This window comes from Mesoplodon bidens (genome assembly GCF_964165515.1).
Source record: "Mesoplodon bidens genome assembly, chromosome: 19".
In the NCBI taxonomy this organism is placed as follows: Eukaryota; Metazoa; Chordata; class Mammalia; order Artiodactyla; family Ziphiidae; genus Mesoplodon; species Mesoplodon bidens.
The window spans coordinates 42,763,885-42,783,353 of NC_138179.1; the positions used below are offsets into that span (position 1 = coordinate 42,763,885).

Consider the following 19,469-nt stretch of genomic DNA (forward strand, 5'->3'; position numbering starts at 1 on the left):
GCGTCTCCCTCCCACCCTCCCTATCCGGGTACGGTTCAGTGGCATTAAGTACCTTCACATTGTTATGCAACTGTCACCCCCATCCGTCTCCAGAACTTTTCATCTTGTAAAACTGAAACTGTGTCCCCATTAAACAACAACTGTCTATTCCCTCCCTCACCATCAGCCCCTGGCACCCACCACTCTACTGTCTGTCTCTATGAATCTGGCTCCTCTAGGGACCTCACATAAGTGGAATCAGAGTATTTGTCCTTTTGTAAGTGGCTGATTTCACTGTGCATCATGTCCTCAGAGTTCATCCATGTTGCTGAATTCTTAATATATTATTGCTTACTTCTCATTTGATTGAGTTCTTAGCATTTAAATCATTTTTGAAATCATTACTTTTCAGATCCCTTCTAACATAATTTTAACTAACTTGGTCTGTTTTACTGATCTCACTGTTGCCCTTTTTTTCTGTTCCAATTTTCCCTTATATAGGAAGCAATTACTCCAGCTAATGGGAAAGAACAGACATTTGCTAAATGTGGATGAGTATCTGTTCCGATCCTGGTTCAGTTTGCTCCCTCTGAGTAACTTGGTTCATTACATGGAAGACCTCACCGACTACCTGAGTTACTCACCCCCTCGTATCCTGGACTGTCTTCTAGGGACTTGGTACCGGCTTGAAGGACTTGAGGAAATCTCCAACAGAAATGTCCAGGTTTGTTGTCTGGAATCGGCTCTTGAGTCCTTGCTTAGCAAAAGCAGATCAAAAACGAATCAGTCAGAGTGTGTGATTCTCCTTTTCTGAAAACCTGACAGGGTAAAGCATTTAGAAAAAAGAAAACCAGGAGGGGTCAATATTTCATAGGGTAAAGGGTTGATTTACTTGAGTTATTCTGTTTCAGTAAACAGAATTCAATAAAACAGTAGCCTTTGGGTATGTGTGATTGTGCAAGGCAGGGCTAGAAGTTATTCTGAGTGTTGGTCCACTTTCTAATTGCTCTCTGTCCTTTCCCATTTTGGGGGTGGATAAAATGGTATTATTTTATTTTTAAAAAAATATTTATTTATTTTTGGCTACTTTGGGTCCTAGTTGCGGCATGCAGGCTCTTTTGTTGCTGCATGCGGGCTCTTTGTTGCAGCGCACAGGCTTCTCCCTAGTTGTGGCACGTGAGCTCAGTAGTTGTGGCGTGGGCTTAGTTGCCCTGTGGCATGTGGGATCTTAGTTCCCCAATCAGGGATCGAACCTACGTCCCCTGCATTGGAAGGCGGATTCTTAACCACTGGACCACCAGGGAAGTCCCCAAAATGGTAAAATTTTAAATCCTGAGTTTTATTTGTAGAAGGTGTAAGATTAGCACTTGAGCCCCTTAAAATTTGTTTGTAGAAAGAAAATAATTAATTATTATGCTCTATTTATGTTGGATTTTTTGGGGTCTGTTTTAGCAAAGATGGTGGCATCATGATTAAATCCTCCCTTTTTTTCTTTTCTTCCCCACCCTAGAGTATTAAGAGTACTTTTAAAATGCTGTTGCACCTCCTGGATATGTATCAGGAAAAGTAAGTAGAAAAGTAAAGTGTAGTCTCTCTCTTGCACACGGTTATCCCCTCCTGATTGGTTGTATCCCATATTTGCTGTCATTAATGGAAGGTCATAAATTAATATATATCCCACTTCTTTCTTCAAGGTATTAATGTAATCATCCTACTTTTTAAAAAAGGGAAAAGCATAGAAATCAGCTGCTAAGATTTTGGTTTATTTCCATCTGGTCTTTTTTCCTGTGCATTTTTGTCATTTATTTTTAAGTGATCACCATCATATTACATATTCATGCTTGCATCCTGCATTTCATCAGAATTTAGTCTTCAAATTTTTTTTACAAGTCAGGGAAGTTGAAAATAAAAATCAAAGTTAGCTTTCCGTAATTATCTGAAATTATTTGCTCCTGCAAATTTGTGTGACCTCTGATACCCAGAAGGCACAGTGTACAGAATGTAGAACAATAGAAATGTACCTGTGGGAGAGAAGGTATTTTCTGAGATTCTTGGAGCACTGCCAGGATCACCTCATCTGAATTAGTAGGGTGTTCAGGATGGAGGTGGGGGTGTCAGGTCTTCATTAACATCAAGCACCTGGGGCTTCAGGGACCCCACCTAATTCTGTGTATTACAGAATCACCCCAGTAATTCCTTTCTCATGCTGCCTTCTAAACCCCACTCTGATCAACTCCCTAACTCTCAGCTCTGGTCATGTGTCAGCCAGTAAGCAAGTCCACGCAGAGCTGGAAGAGATTTCGTGCACAGGATATCCCAGGATATATTCTTCTAGCATTTCTTCCTCTTTCTCCCTCCCTGTATCTTCCTGATTTTTAAAAAAATTTATATGGTATTTGAATCTTTGGTAATATGCATCCCTAAGATTTTTTCCAAACAAAGGAATACACTTGGAAATAGTTTAACTTGCTTTTGTTAAAATAGTTCAGACCATGGAGGCAAACCAAAAGGACTTTGTTTCCTTTTTATCTTAGTCACAAGTTCAAGGTAGATGGAAATGTCCTGGATGTTAACCTCTACGAGATCAAGTACATGCCTTCCTTGTAGGTGTTTTAAAGGGAAGGAACTCATCATGGATAAGGGGTACTGTTTTCTCATTCTTCCTAAATTACTTCATTGATTTCTTTCAACTCTTTGTGGGGTAGGATTCTTGAGGAGCCCTTGATACAGTCCTACTTGACTGTGTGCCTGAAACTTCACGAATCTACCTGCAGAATAACAAAAGAACACACGTTTTATGAGATGCCTGCCTTATCTGCTGAGATTGTTTGCAGAATTATTATACTTAAACTTCTAGTGGTAAGTGGAACACGTACACATAATGTTGTACCCAGGAGAGCTATGGAACCTGAAGCATCCTCAGTTCAAAAAGGAGATAGGCTAACTCTAGGATTGCTAGAATGACACAGAGTGGCTGATTGTGTCATCAGATATTTGTCAGTACCTACTTGATGCCAGGTTTTGTTCTGTGCATCAAGGCTATTTTGGTGAACCAGGGTCTGCGTGCTTGCCCTTCAGGGCTTGCGTTGGAGGGAAGGAGGCAGTGCAGGATCTCAAGTGTAGAGTATCAGCTGTGACTGGGTTAATTCAAGAGCTCTGCAAGTGGCCGGGACTTCAGGCAAGGACCTCCCCACCTAAATGCATGTTCAGGCCTAGTCTTTCCCACCTGAGCTTTATTCCTGTTCACTGAAACTCAAATACAGTAGCGAGGTCCACACACCTAAGTGCACACCTTAGAGCCTTTCCACACAGACTCTGTCTCCTTCATCAAGCTGTAGGGACATCCCAGAGCTCTGTCCCCCCTCGCTCCACACCTCCCAGAGGTAACAACTCTCCTGATTTCTACCACCACGGATTAGTTTTGCCCGTCTTTGAACTCTTTCCTTTTTGTGTCTGGCTTTCTTCACTTGACGTGACATCTCTGAGATCCATCCATGACGTTGCTTGTTGTCTGCAGCTTATATTTTCCCATTGTTATGTGATCTTCACCAGCTTGAGTTTGAGCTTCCACATGAAGGTGACAGATGATTTCATATTTAGATCGACCATTTATTTGTTAAGCATTTGACACATCAGAACTGGGACGTTAGTGATATAAAATAATTAAGTATATGTTTTAACTTGTTCCTTTTCGTTTTTCTTCCTTAAAATACCAAGGATACATTTAAAAATAAACATTATTGGTAAGACGATTGCTTTCTCCTGAAGTGGGTATTATTTAAACCATCATAGGCAGGTGCCAACATCTAGATAAACTGTGTTCAAGAAATTTGAAATTTGTCAGTTACTTAGGGTGTATGTTCCTGTAGAAATAACTATCTTAAATGTTGGTTGGGATCTCAGATTAGTGCAATCCACAGTCTGATCCAAATACTCTACCTGTGCCATAAAAACAGAAAGCTTTGCAGAACTGAAATTAAATAAAACCAAAGTATATGAAGAGTTTTTGAAAAGCTTTTGGTTGCGTGTTGACATAAAGGGTTGATAGGATTGATAGGACATCAGATGGGGAAAAACAAGGAGCAAAGCTGAAGGTTCTAGAGTAGATTTTCAGACTTGGGTTGTTCACTTACGTCCATCATCTGTGCTGGGTGCCGGGGACACCCAGATGGAGAAGACAGGTCCCTGGCAACAGGGATGCGTAGGAGGGGGACCATCCTCTGAGCACATAATTGCAGCACAGTGGCTTAATGCTAAGCTGGAGTGTTGATTAGATGTCCTGGGAACAGAGGGCCTTCGGAGGGGCTGACGTTCCCACAGGGCGAGAGAGCAGCCCGTGCAGTGTCAGGGAGGAGAGGAACATGCCGCTCTGGAGGACCCACAGGTAGCCTAGTGTGGCTGGAGATGGAGCCGAGATCGAGGCAATGCCAGATCACAGATGGCATGCACACCCTGCTAAAGCTTCCAGATTATTCTAGAAGCTGCTGCACCATGCGGGGATGTTCCGCATGGGTCAGCATGTCCTGCTTTCAGCTCAGAACTGTCGCTGGCCCTTGCCACCCACATCCTGAGAGCTGTGCTCCCATCACACCTGTACCCCAGCCCACCCCTCCCATGCTGCCCAGAGCTCCTCGAATCTTTCAGGGAAGAACTGCCCCCACCAGGCTGGGTACAGCACCCTTTATGTGCCTTGAAAATAGCTTGTGCTTCTCATCGTGGCACTTGCCCTGGTTACTGATTGTGCTGTCAGCTTCTTGGGCAGCTGCCTCGCCACCGCGTCTTTAGCCCTTGGGCCAAGCATCTCTGGAGGGAGGGAGTGACACCAACAGATCCAGTTTTGGGGGGTCCTGACACACAACTTGAGGCTCAGTTGAAGCAAAAGGAAACACATACAGAACTGGGAGATGCCTCTGTCTAAGTGGGGCTGATGGCTGGGCTGTATCTGCTTTGTGGTAAAGGTGCTTCTGGTGAGAAGGAGAGGGAGGGAGGGAGGCATCCTTAGAGCCCTTGACCTCGGGGAAAAGGGGCTTTTCAGGGAGAGGGAATGAAGGGAAAACCTCAAGGAAAGAGCACCAGTGGCTGGGGACATGGGTTTACCTCCTGGCCCGCAGACCAGACATGTCACTGAAGGGCAGGGTTTACACTAGCTCGGCTTCTCTGAGCTGCTGGAAGCTCTGAGCCCTTGGTGCCTCCTCACCCTGTCCAGAGGAAGCTTGTCGGCTCTTCCTCGGCTCGGAGCCCAGGAAGTCTGTGCATTGGCGAGGCAGAGTTGCCCCTGTTAACAGTTGCCTGGGGTCATTTGATGGGGCATCCATGCCGCTCCTTCTCCTGCCTCATCCCCCCATGCTGCCCACCCAGAGTGAAGCTGAAACGCTCTGGGGAAATGAAAGTGCTATGAATACGCAGGCTCTGCCTGGGCCGGTGAGTCTGAGCGCAACAGGTGGCGTCGGGCGCACAGGGGGGAAGGGAGTGGCATCTGGACCTTTGGGTCCACAGCGCAGGGACGATTCAACTCTCTGTCTCTCTTGTGGTGACAGGATTCAGCAGGAGGGCAGGGAAATGAAACTGGAAAGAAGAATTCAGTAAAAACAGTCTTCCAGGGGACTCTTGCCGCTACAAGATCTTGGCTTCAGAGAATTTTTCAAAAAGGCGTGTTCCTGACTGGGTTGATGTTTTCTGTCACCTTCACTTACTGCGAGGAGATTAAGGTAAGCCCTGCCGAGTGCAGGGAACCCAGTGGGTCTTGTCTGCAGAATGGGCAGCTGCTCCCCTAACAGGACCCAAGGGCATGGGCACCCTGGTGGGTGGGCCATGGTCCCCACACCGATGGTGAGGCTGCTGAACGGTGAGGACAGACCTTGTTGGGCTGGCGGGGAGGGGCATTCGAGTCTGATCCAGTGCTGAGGTTATGAGTCAGGTTTATGATGTTGAAAGTAGAAGAATAAGATGGAAGCAAGAGCTACTTGAAAGGGAAACTGGGCAGAGTGGTGTCTGAATGTGAGGAAACTGGAAATAAGTCCCAAAAGGTTGGGAGGCAGGGAGGGCTTCCAGAAACCGAGATGTGGACAGAATCTTGTGCCACTGAGGAGGAGGAGGGAGGGCCTAAAGACTGTTGGCTCCAGGACAAAGTTCTAGAAAGTGATATAAGCAGACCAACCAAATGGCCCTCTGACGTCATCAAACCAGACTTCAATAGGCTGTTGCCTTCCAGGGATACTTTAATGGAGTCACCATAAAATCACATAGTTGAGACTGTGCATGAACAGAGACAAATGACTCTCACTCCATCTCAGACTTCTTCAGACTTATTACCTATCTACACAGAGGGGAGAAGATCATTAATCCAAATACCCAGAGCCCAGAACTCTGACCACTCACCCTCACTGGGACAGAGTCTAAGGTCAAAACAAGGAAAACATACATACATCTTGAACTTGGTTTAGAAGTTTTGTTGTTGGTAGTGGAATGGGTATAGCAAGTCTGGAGCTATGTTGTGTGTACTCTAAGGCTGAGCAGATGGACACAGGGTTGCTGCTGTTGGAAGCCCAGGTTCTTTCTTACTGGAGGAGGGACGTGTGGACCAGGGGAGAGAGGAGGAGATCTGTGGTTTGGAAGGAGCTAGAGGTATAGTGTGAACTCATGATTTAAAAAACAACAACAGGGAAAAGACCTGTACTCATAAAACTATAAGACACTGATGAAAGAAATCAAAAATGACACACACAGATGGAGAAATATACCATGTTTTTGGATTGGAAGAATCAATATTGTGAAAATGACTATACTACCCAAAGCAGTCTACAGATTCAATGCAATCCCTATCAAATTATCAATGGCATGTTTTACAGAACTAGAACAAAGAATCTTAAAATTTGTATGGAGATACAAAAGACCCCGAATAGCCAAATCAATCTTGAGGGAAAAAAACGGAGCTGGAGGAATCAGACTCCCTGACTTCAGACCATACTACAAAGCTACAGTAATCAAGACAGTATGGTACTGGCACAGAAACAGAAATATAGATCAGTGGAGCAGGATAGAAAGCCCAGAGATAAACCCATGCAACTATGGTCAACTAATCCGTGACACAGGATGCAAGGATATACAAGGGAGAAAAGACAGCCTCTTCAATAAGTGTTGCTGGGAAAACTGGACAGCTACATGTAAAAGAATGAAATTAGAACACTCCCTAAAAACATACACAAAAATAAACTCAAAATGGATTCGAGACCTAAATGTAAGACTGGACACTATAAAACTCTTAGAGGAAAACATAGGAAGAACACTCTTTGACATAAATCACAGCAATATCTTTTTTGACCCACCTCCTAGAGTAATGGAAATAAAAACAAAAATAAACAAATGGGACCTAGTGAAACTTAAAAGCTTTTGCACAGCAAAGGAAACTATAAACAAGACGAAAAGACAACCCTCAGGATGGGAGAAAATATTTGCAAACAAATCAACGGACAAAGGAATAATCTCCAAGATACATAAACAGCTCATGCAGCTCAATATTAAAAAAACAAACAACCCAATCCAAAAATGGGCAGAAGACCTAAATAGACATTTCTCCAAAGAAGACATACAGATGGTCAAGAAGCACATGAAAAGCTGCTCAACATCACTGATTATCAGAGAAATGCAAATCAAAACAACAATGAGTATCACCTCACACCAGTTAGAATGGGCATCATCAGAAAATCTACAAACAACAAATGCTGGAGAGGGTGTGGAGAAGAGGGAACCCTCTTGCACTGTTGGTGGGAATGTAAGTTGATAAACCACTATGGAGAACAGTATGGATGTTCCTTAAAAAACTAAAAATAGAATTACCATATGACCCGGCAATCCCACTACTGGGCATATACCCAGAGAAAACCATAATTCAAAAACACACATGCATCCCAATGTTCATTGCAGCACTAGTTACAATAGCCAGGTCATGGAAGCAACCTAAATGCCCATCGACAGACAAATGGATAAAGAAGATGTGGTACATATATACAATGGAATATTACTCTGCCATAAAAAGGAACGAAATTGGGTCGTTTGTAAAGACGTGGATGGACATAGAGACTGTCATACAGAGTGAAGTAAGTCAGAAAGAGAAAAACAAATATAGTATATTAACACATATATGTGGAATCTAGAAAAATGGTACAGATGAACCGGTTTGCAAGGCAGAAATAGACACAAATGTAGAGAACAAACGTATGGACACCAAGGGGGGAAAGCGGGGGTGGGGGTGGTGGTGTTGGGATGAATTGGGAGATTGGTATTGAGATATATACACTAATATGTATAAAATAGATAACAAATAAGAACCTGCTGTATAATAAACAAATAAATAGCAACAACAGGGGCTTCCCTGGTGGAACAGTGGTTGGGAGTCCGCCTGCCAATGCAGGGGACATGGGTTCAAGCCCTGGTCCAGGAAGATCCCACATCCGCAAAGCAGCTGAGCCCCTGCACCACAACTACTGAGCCTGCACTCTAGAGCCCGCGAGCCACACTACTGAAGCCCACGTGTCTAGAGCCCGTGCTCTGCAACAAGAGAAGTCACTGCAGTGAGAAGCTGTGCACCGCAACAAAGTGTAGCTCCTGCTCACCGCAACTAGAGAAAGCCCGTGCACGGCAACAAAGACCCAATGCAGCCAAAAATAAATAAATAAATAAATAAATTTAAAAATTTAAAAAATAAGAAGCAACAACAGTTCCTGACTCCGTCCACTGAAAGGGCCTAGAGATTGTGAAACAGGTCCGTGAGCACACCCAGAGCCCTAGTCATGGCTTCTAAATGCCATTTCCCCTAAAAAACCAAACCAAACCAAAACAAAACAAAACCCCCCAAAACCTGTGCTTCTGGAAGGAACAGCAGATTCTAGAGGTGGGGCTGAAGAAGTGAAAGGCCAGCCTGAAACACCTTGTATTGCCAGAAAGTAGAAGTGCTTGAAGTCGCGTGGTGACATGTCACAAGGAGACAGGACTAGATCCAAGGTGATATCCTAGGTTAGATCCTGGATGGTAAAAGGATGTTCATGGAAAAAAAGTGGTGAAATCCAAACAAAGCCAGTGGTTTTGTTCATGGTAATCTAGCAATGCTAATTACTTAGCTTTGACAACTGTACTATGGGTACGTAGCGTGTTAGCACTCGGGGAAATTGGGCTGAGAGTATCTGGAACTCTCCATACTATCTTTGCAGTATTTCTGTACATCTAAAATTATTACATTTTTAAAAAAAGGAGACAAGCTAGCTTGCAGGGGTTCCCACTAGCCAAATCTGAGACAATTTGAGTATCACAATGAGTAGTGACCAGAAGAGGATTATCATATTAGAGATTATCATATTAGGTGGAGTAAATCAGACAGAGAAAGACAAATACCATATGCTATCACTTACATGTGGGATCTAAAATACAACACAAATGAACGTATTTACTAAACAGAGACAGACTCACAGACGTAGAGAACACACTTGTGGTTACCAAAAGGGAAAGGGGGTCTGGGAGGGATAAATTAGGAGTTTGGGATTAACAGATACAAACTACCGTATATAAAATAGGTAAACAACAAGGCCCAACTGTATAGCACAAGGAACTAATTCAGTATCCTGTAGTAAACCATAATGGAAAAGAAAAAAATGTTATCATCATCATAACAGAAAGGAAAACAGAAAAGGCCGGAGAACTCTTCTAGAAAAGAGACATGGTAACTAAATGCAGTGTGTGTCCGTCAATTGGATCCATGACCCAAACAGTCAGGAAGTACATCTGTGGACAATGAGAGAAATGTGGATAGGGACCCTTCCTCAAGAAAGGTCACACCCACGTGAACTGGCCTCAGTGACACCTGTACTACCATGTGTAGCAGAAGGGACATGGTGTTGGGGATGCCTGCCCAGGACTTAGGGGCCAAGGGGCATGACGTCTGCAACTTCCTTCCAATGGTTCAGCAGAGAAAATGCCTATTTCTAGAGAGACTAAAGGGAGCACAAAAGAGAAAGAGATAAAGCAGTCGCTTTATTTTTTTTTCTTTGTTTTGTACATTATATGATTTTTTTGACAAATGTGCAATAACCTGTATCCACCATTACAGAACCATACACAGGAGTTTCTTTGCCTTTAAAATTCCGTGCTTCACCCATCCTTTTCTCCCTCCCCACAACCTCTGGCAACCACTGATCTTTTGACTGTCTCCACACTTCGGCCTTTTCCTAAAGTTCATATAGCTGCAATCATATAATATGCATGTAGCCTTTGCAGATTGGCTTTTTTTCACTTAGCAATATGCATTTAAGCTTCTTCCATGTCTTTTCATGGCTTCATAGCCTTTTCTCTTTATTGCTCAATGCTATTCCTTTGTACCGATATACCATAGTTTGTTTATCCATTCCCCTATTGAAAAACATTTGGTTGATTTCAAGTTTTGGCAATTATGGAAGAAACTGTTATAAATATCCATGTGCAGGTTTTATGCGGACATAACTTTTCAGTTCCTATGGGTAAATACCAAAGAGCATGATTACTAGATCACTGTATGGTAAAAGTATGTTTAGTTTTGTAAGAAACTGCCAAGTATCCTGCTACCAGCAAATGAGAATTTCAGTTGTTCTGCATTGTCAACAACTTTGGTATTTCAGTATTTGGATTTTAGCCATTTGAATAGGTGTGTAGTGGTATCTCATTATTGTTCTAATTTAAAATTCCCTGATGACATGGACTGTGTAGCATCTTTTCATATGCATATTTGCCGTGTGTCTATTTTCTTTGTTTAATCATAGTTGTTTTGTTTTTTAACCAAAGCCTACTAACTCTTGTCCTCCTTGTCCATTTATATTGTCTTTTTTCTTTCTTTCTTTTATTTTTTTTTGAGCTTTTGATCATTTAGTCTTTTTCCTGGTATGTCCAGTTATTTTGTATATTAAAATTGGGCTTAACTTATTTTAGGAAACTATAAAGATACCTCCACATTCTGGATGTTGTTATTGTTCTCTTGAAAAGATTTCCTTTTGCCCATGGCACACAGTTACTATAGGGACTGGAAACCTTAGTCCATTCTCAGTTTGAGCTCATTCAAAGCTGTTTTTCGGTCTGTGTGAAGGGTGCTCTATTTCTGTCTTGTCCTTCCTCTAAGTCAGAAAGAGAAAGACAAATACCGTATGCTAACACATATATACGGAATTAAAAAAAAAAATGTCATGAAGAACCTAGGGGTAAAACGGGAATAAAGACACAGACCTACTTGAGAATGGACTTGAGGATATGGGGAGGGGGAAGGGTAAGCTGTGACAAAGCGAAAGAGAGGCATGGACATATATACACTACCAAACGTAAGGTAGATAGATAGTGGGAAGCAGCCGCAGAGCACAGGGAGATCAGCTCGGTGCTTTGTGACCGCCTGGAGGGGTGGGATGGGGAGGGTGGGAGGGAGGGAAATGCATGAGGGAAGGGATATGGGAACAGATGTATATGTATGACTGATTCACTTTGTTATTAAGCAAAAACTAATAAAAAAAAAATCTCAAAAAAAAAAAAAGATCAGGGGAAGTCTAAAGAAATTTTAGAAAACTTGGATAAAGTAAGAAAACATCTGTTCACCAGCATCCGAATGTTTGAGAGACACCAAGACATGTGGGCCAAGTTCTGGAGAGAAGGGAAACACAGATGCAAGCTTGACATTTGGTGCAGCTTTTCTCCTTGGGGCATTTGCTGATTCAACTCATACAGCCTAGGAGCTGAAAAGCCAAGGAGTTCAAAAGACTGTAACCACAGAAGCCAAACGGCAAGAGCTCAAGCTAAAAGCAACAACTAATGGAATGACAAGCTACACATATCCTTAGTTTCACGGGGCTCGGGGAACCATTACATTTAAAGCCTAACAAATACAAGGGTAGTTGGGAATAGGGAGAATACAAACTTTCACATGGTAATCCCAAAAGCAGTCACTTTAAACGCTGGGGAGTCTACCTGAAGGTATATGAGTGTCCTTGTGCTGTCATTAAGTTTGAAATTTTTTGAAATAAAACAATGGAGGGAAATCCTTTCAGGTTAAAAACCAGTTACACAGTGGAAGAGACTGTAGAGATGACCTGTCCCAGTCAGGACCCTTCGTTCTATAAGGCTAAGGTGGGTTGCCCTGACACACCAGTGACACAGCAGACCATTGACAAAGATGAGTCAGAACCCAGGTGTCTTTGAAGCACTGTGCGTAATCATCTTCCTTCATAGAATTCCACTGTGGCATCTAGGTGTCTTAGTGGCTGTCCCTTACATGTGGGTTTTGCAGATCTGGAGCCGACTGGTGGAAATAAACTTCCCTGCAGAGCATGGCTGGAAGGAATCCTTGCTGGGGGACATGGAAGGGAGGCTCAAACAGGTACTGAAAGTCGGGGGATGTTCTTTTTGGAAGTCGGTAAAACCAGACCGTGAGAAGCAACCAAGACACGTGATGACTGCATTTGAGTGGACAGGGCATGGGGTTCATATGACTCTGTGTTTCTGATTCAGCCTTAATAGTTTGACCGCAGATGGTATTCCAGAGAAGAATAAGGGCACAAGGTCTGGGCACCAGGGGAACCCTCAGCATGCATGGGGTTCTAATAGGCACTAACCCTATATGCTGTGGCTCTAAGTGGCCTGTTGGTGACAAGAGCCTTATTAAACCCAGTGACAAGTGGGGACAACACAAAAGTGCTCCCCATTTTTAATTAAGGCCTGTGACCCTAGAAAATTCAGGTTTTAAAAAACGTGATATGAGGGTTTTCTACGTAACTGTTAAATGGATCTTTTTAGGAAAAGAGAAGCAAAGAAGAAACCTTTTTAAATTAATTAATTAATTAATTTAAAAATTTGTATTTTTGTTATACATTTATTTTTGGCTGCGTTGGGTCTTCATTGCTGCGCGGGCCTTCTCTAGTTGCGGCGAGTGGGGGCTACTCTTCGTTGCGATGTGCGAGCTTCTTATTGCGGTGGCTTCTCGTTGCGGAGCACAAGCTCTAGGCGCGCGGGCTTCAGTAGTTGTGGCACGCAGGCTCACTAGATGCGGCTTGCAAGATCTAGAGCGCAGGCTCAGTAGTTGCAACGGGCTCAGTTGCTCTGCGGCACATGGGAATCTTCCTGGACCAGAGCTTGAACCCATGTCCCCCGTACTGGCAGGCGGATTGCCAGCCACCGCGCCACCAGGGAAGCCCTCCTTTTTTTTTTTTAATTTACCTGCTTTTGCAAGCTGCTGTGCCGGATGCTTTTTCTGGAAAGTGGGAATTTTAGCCTTCTTGGTCTTGTTTGAATTTTTGCCTTGTTGGTCTAGTGGTTAGAGGCAGGGAGGACATGCTTAGCGTGGGATGGGAAGAAGGTCAAAATAATGGGGAGCTGATACAGTAGTAGGAAAGTGAAAATTACTAGGGTGTTTTCATTCCATAGTGTCTGAGAGTGCAGCACCCCAAATCTCTCACATCCTCATCTTCCCGTCTTTCAGGAGAAGCCTCTCTCCCAGATCTCTGCCTTCTGTAGCACTAACTGGGATGCTGCAGGCGCAGAAGACAGTGTGTCGAAATGCTTTGAGATGTGTGCCATTGAAGCCGTGGGCTCGGTCTGCCAGGTGAACAACCTTTCCCACTCAGGAATTGCGTTTGGGTTCACACCTGCCTTCTGTCGTCATCAACTAAAGGCTATTAAGCGCCGCTGGTTCTGAGACCCTGCACCAATGCAAAGAATGGGCTCTGGGCATCCCCCTCCCCAGCCTGAAATCCAGTACCCTGTACCCACTCCTTGAAATGCCACTCAACCTCCTGCTACTGCATGGTATCATAGCAGTTCACAGGTGACCTCCAGAAATCTCACAGGCTGCTCCTAAATGCCCCATTATTATCATTGCCACCTACCCAGCCTTTGTTTTATTGCTTGCTAGTAACACTTGCTTAGCATGCAGTAGAAGACCCCAAAGGTTAGCAAAGCATTATGGAAGAAAAATGTATGAAGTTGAAAAGATTTTATCAAGTCACTTAGAAAGAGAATTAAAATTTATGTGTTGTTTGTAGGCAGCTTTAAAAGAATTACAGTTAGGAATACAAAGGATACCAGTATTAATGGTTTACTTGTATTATGTTTGATGTTTTTCATAATGTGAAAGTCCCAGGAAAAATGTAGAAACTGGCATTGAGCCAGAGGAAAGGGGGTGACTTGTGGGTTGTGTCTGTATCTGTCTGTCGGTACCTGTTTCCTCATCCCCAGTGTTCATCACTTACGGAGACAGTGCATAGGAAAATGGACATGCCCTAAGAAAAGTTAAGCATTTTATTTACAATTGTTTTTTTTTGAGGCTTTGTAAAACTAGTTATGAGGGATTTCTGAAATGCTATTGGGTGGGTAATTTACTTCTGTTATTCAAAAACAAGCCAAACAAAAAAACCTTCTAAATATCCCTCTCTTTATTCATTTTCTTGTAGTCTCAGACCAGTATCCTTGAGAAAATCTCTTATAAAGACTTGAGGAAATGTGGTACCCTTGTGTCTGCTGTGATCACTAAGTCCTGGCCGAGAAGTAGAGGGGAATTTGTAGATGACTTAGGTGAGGTTTTGAATCACCTGCTCACTTGGCCAGAAATCAATCATCTCTTCAAGTTGTATGGTATGTTCACAGGGGGCGCTGGGAACATGTGCTCTGTCCAGTGGTGCCTCCTGACCCAAGGGTAGGGCAGAGTATTTGACCTGTGAGTCAGTTCGAATGGGTTGATGTTTGCCAAAAGAAGCAGCTTGGGTGGAAGGACCCAGGAAGGTTCATAGTATCTTGTATTGTAATTGAGAACTAACACTGAAAGCCACCATTCATAGAATACCTGCTGAACACCAGCTACCATGCTGATGTCTTATACTTGAAGTGGTCCTGAGGGTCCTCAGACAAAGAAACTGAGGTGGAGAATGTAATAGGACTTACCCAAGGTCTTGCCAAGAATAAGTGTTAAGAACTGAAATCAAAACCCAAGTGTGTCTGAGTCTAAAACCCTCTCTTTGTTATTCTGAGATCCATATAAATGTCTGATCCAATACTGGTGACCTTAGCAAAAACTAAGTACTGCCTGATTTTTCCACCCGTACATTCCATGACGCAAACGTCTGTGACCAAAGAGGGGGAGATGTGTATTTCCCTAAAAACATTATATTCAGGTTTATGTGTGAGTCGTTAGATTCAGATCTAGTGGAAAAGCACCCCAGTTAGATTATTTTGCGTCTCAGTTTTATCAAATTACTGGGACAGCCTTAAAACAAAAAGCTAAGTTTCTTCAATGGCAGGGTTGTTGTAGCGATAAAATAAGAAGATTGATGTGGAATTCCTATGTAATGATTAAAAACTACTCATTTGAAAATACTACATTTGTGTCTTCTAAATTAATAGACCTTATATTTTAGAGCAGTTTTAAGTTGGTAGAAAAATTGAGCAGAAAGTACAGAGATTTCCCATATTTAGCCCCTCCACACACCCAATTTCCTCTATTATTAATGTCTTGCTTCAGTGTGGTACGATTGTTATAACTGATGAGCCAGTATTGATATGTTATTAATAACTAAAGACCAATGTTTACATTGGGTTTACTCTGGTACTTTCTGCGGGTTTTGACAAATGTTTAATGATGTGCATCCACTATTACCGTATCATACCGAATAGTTTCACTGCCCTGAAACCTTGTGTTCCTCCTGTGCATCCCTCCCCTCTCCCCTCTTCTACAGTTGTTCCTTTTGCAGAAAGTGATATGGTTGGAATCACACACTCTGTAACCTTTTCAGATTGGCTTCTTCGCTTAGCAACATGCATTGAAGGTTCCTTTTCATACCTCACTTCTTTTTACCACTGAATAATGTTCCATTATGTGAATGGACCACAGTTTGTCCATTCACCTACTGAAGAACATCTTGGTTACTTCCAAGATTTTGCAGTTGTGAATAAAGCTGCTTTATTTGCTTTTAATGGCATGACCCAACTGTATGACCCTAGTATGACTGGGAGAGAAACCTTCTGGTGGTTAAGTATGTTTGAAAATTTTGCCCTCTAAATTGATCCTAAAATTCACATTCAAAATTTTGCAAGATAGCCAAGATGTGTAGAGTATAGCCATTACACTGATGTTTATCTTGTTTCCATGTGCTGTGAAGATGCCTCCTTAAGACCACGTAGATAACCCTCACGGGGTGTCAGTGCATCCCTAGTGCAGTTTATTCTTCTCTAAGGGTTCTCAAGGTGGGAGATTTTAAAGGCGGTGATGTCTAGTTTAAGAAAGATATTCAGTATACTGAAGAGTGCACAGGTTTAAAATAACTGAGAAACGTGGTTCTCCTGGCTGACTTTGGTCACTTGAGGAATCGTCTTCATGAAGAAGGAAGTCCTTTGGGAGATGAATTTGGGTGAGATGTAAACCTCCTGGGCAAAGCAGAATCGAGGGATGTGTGAGAAGCACATCTGGAAACACCGAATGACTCTGCTTTATTGTATGGAAGTTGGGTCAGAGCAATGAGGAAGTTACTGGGAATTCAATAACATGGGAGGGAAGTGGGGTGCCCACCGTTTTAACTCTGTTCTTAACTTGATCAGGAGTCAATGAGAAAATATTAGAAAATATTACCGATGAAGGCAAGAAGTTGATGGCCACTGCTGACTCTGTCTTCAGAAAAGTTACTAATGACCTCGTCAATGGAGCGATTTTAGTTGGACAACTGGAGCTGATCATAAAACACACGAATCAGTTCCTTAACATCTGGCAGTTAAGTAAGTTGAGATGTGGACTTCAGGCTCATGAGGGGTTAGACGGTAAGAAGCGCCTGTGTTTGCCTGTGTGTCTTGTGGAGGGCTCATCTCTCCAGGAAGTTGACAGGCGATGGCTTCTAATCCTTAGGAAAATAATGGGAAAGTGATAAAATGCTGACCGTGTCAGAGCACTGGCTGTTTTTATTCCATGCTGCTGACACGGGGACGTCTTGGAGTGGCCCTGCATGCACCCTGCGTCACCCTCCACATAGCTCAGCACGTGGGGCGTGTTCATGTGGGTGGAAGAAATGTCTTGCCACAAGCGAATGTTTGTGTGTTCTATTGGTTTCCTTTTCTTTTTTTTCAGAGAATACAAGTCTTCCAGCCCAGGAGAAAAAACACGCTATGAAGGAAGTGCTGAGTCTCAGAAAGAATGAACTAGTCATTCTAAAGAATGAGAAAAGATATGTTGACTCTCTTCTGAAGTTGTATGGCAGGGTAAAAGACCTGATTAAAGGTGATATTCTTAAGCATTAAAATAAACAAAATTGAGGGGTCCCCAGGGGAGAAGGGTCAAAAGAGAATATGATAAAAATGTATCACAGTAGCAGTCTTTTATCTTGGAGGGGAGGCTTTTTTAAGTGTGTTAATTTTTAACAAAGTTAAAAATTTTTTGGTGATTACTGCCATATCTCTAAATAGCATGCTTAAATATCTCCTTGATTTTTCAGGTTTAAGCATTATCCATTGTGGAAAATTAGGATTAAATCTCTTTGTTTTTCCAATTTCTGCCTTACACACATAACCTTTCCAGCCTCCCTTTCCTCCAATTTTATCATATTTTTAACTAGATCAGTCCTCAGGGTTTAAATAGTCACGACTGTGTAAATGCACTGTTGATACTCGAGCCATGAAACATACCATGATTCTCTTCCATTTCTTGTGCAAACTGTTTTCTCTAAATTTAAAATTCTTGTCCTATGCTTTGTTTTCAATGTATTTGTTTTTAAATTCAGTCCCAGACTCTTTACCAACCATTTGAATTTCCTCACAAGGCAATCAGTTTGATTTTTCAGAAGGACTCTCCCCAGACTGGAGGGATGCAGTCCTAGGGGTGTCCTGCTTCTGTCCTCGGCTGGATCTGTGTCCTGGGTCCCATGGCTCCCTGCTTTCACTCCTGTGTTACAGTGAAACACACCCTCTGGTCCCTCCTGAGAAGGGGGCACAGGAGTCCTTGCCTGTCTGAAAATGTCTGCCCGTATATGAGATCTGTTGTTTGGTGCAGAGGTACAGACTGGAAACGTTTTCCTTCAGGATTTGGGATCTGTGGCTCCATGGTCTCTGCAGGGTCGCTGTTGAGAGTCAGATGTGATTCTTACCCTTTGTGGATGACATATTTTCTCTCTCAGGAAGCTCTTGAGATCTTTTTGTCTCCCTTATTCTGAAATTTCCTAATGATGTGCCTTGGAATGGGTCTGTTTCCCATCTGTTGTACTGGGCATAATTAAGTGGGTCTTTCTAATCTGGAAATCCAAGTCCTTGATTTCTGGGGAAACTTCTTGTGTTAGTTGAGTGATTACTTTTTCTCTTGCTGGAATTCACAGTTGGATATGTGACCTCCTGGAATGGTCATCTAACTTCCATACATTTTCTCTCCTATTTTCCATCTCTTTGTGTTTTCTTCTGCTTTCTGAGCAGTTTCCTTAATTTGACCTTCTAACGTTTCCAGTAAATTTTTAAATTTCTCTTCTTACGTATTTAATTTATAAGAACTCTTTTTTTCCTCTGAGTGATCCTTTTTCTCTGCTATCCTGTTCTTGTTCATGGTTGCAGTATCATATCTTTCTGAGATTATTGATATTTTTGATTTAGAGGTTTTCTTTTTCTTTATCTTGAATTGTTTCCTATTTCCTCCAAGTTGCTTTTATCTCTTGGTATGTTTTAATATCTATTTTTCATGTTAAAGACTTTCCCCATCTGTCTAGAAATTCTTGTTTATCTGTTTATATTAAGAGAGGTGCCTAACACGCTAATGGAGGATTCTGAGGGTGGTGTGGCTAGGCTTTGAAATAGCCTGTATCTTTAGCTCCTCTCTCTTGGGCTGCTTAGATTGCCAGTCTCTTGCCTGGAAGGTATAGGCCTCACTGCCAGGTTTCTGGGAGTCAAGAGAGAAATGAGGTCTGGAGGGTTCTCAGCATCCAATATGCTTATCTAGTCTTACTGCCGTCCTTCTTCCTGTATCCTCTGTTCTCCTTTCTTCTTAAATTTAATGGTACATACCGTTTGTTAGCTTCCTGACAAAGCATACGTGCCTGGAAATGCCTTTATTCTGCCATATACCTGAGACCCCCAATCCAGAGAGCCCTTGGTGTTATCCTCTCTAAAATATAAACCACCCATTGCTTGCCAGGGTGGAGGAGGTGCCATCAACCTGCCGTATGGAATGGGTGGGGATGAAAATGAGGCTACTGGATGACTTCTTAAGCAGACTTTCAGCCCAGTCCTCCTTATTTTATCACCACCTCCCAAATTCCAGTTACCTGTGCAGCCAGTGTCTGTGCATTGGGGGAAGTCTGTGACACCAGACACCTGGCAGACTCAGGTTTCCCCACCATGGGCTAGGACCCCATGTTCTGAGGCTTAAGACGTCATTTACCCCCTAGCACATCTGCTTTTCAAGTTCCAAAATTTTGTTGCTGTGATCTCCTTTTCTATCCTTCCCAGCCCTGTTGCTTTATGGTTTTTGAAAAACA

The 19,469-nt window shown here is 42.8% G+C and overlaps 1 protein-coding gene across 5 annotated transcripts in view; it reads left to right on the plus strand.

The window, feature by feature from the left end:
- The window catches only part of RNF213 (ring finger protein 213), a 116,116-nt gene that overhangs the window by 38,767 nt on the left and 57,880 nt on the right, over positions 1-19,469 (plus strand). For all 5 annotated transcript variants that reach the window (XM_081220626.1, XM_081220628.1, XM_081220625.1 and 2 more), the window contains 9 exons: positions 481-703; positions 1,490-1,545; positions 2,685-2,838; positions 5,517-5,687; positions 12,269-12,358; positions 13,457-13,579; positions 14,427-14,607; positions 16,564-16,737; positions 17,084-17,233. In XM_081220626.1, the coding sequence (XP_081076752.1) occupies positions 481-703; positions 1,490-1,545; positions 2,685-2,838; positions 5,517-5,687; positions 12,269-12,358; positions 13,457-13,579; positions 14,427-14,607; positions 16,564-16,737; positions 17,084-17,233 (1,322 nt within the window). The remainder of the gene's footprint in view (positions 1-480; positions 704-1,489; positions 1,546-2,684; positions 2,839-5,516; positions 5,688-12,268; positions 12,359-13,456; positions 13,580-14,426; positions 14,608-16,563; positions 16,738-17,083; positions 17,234-19,469) is intronic.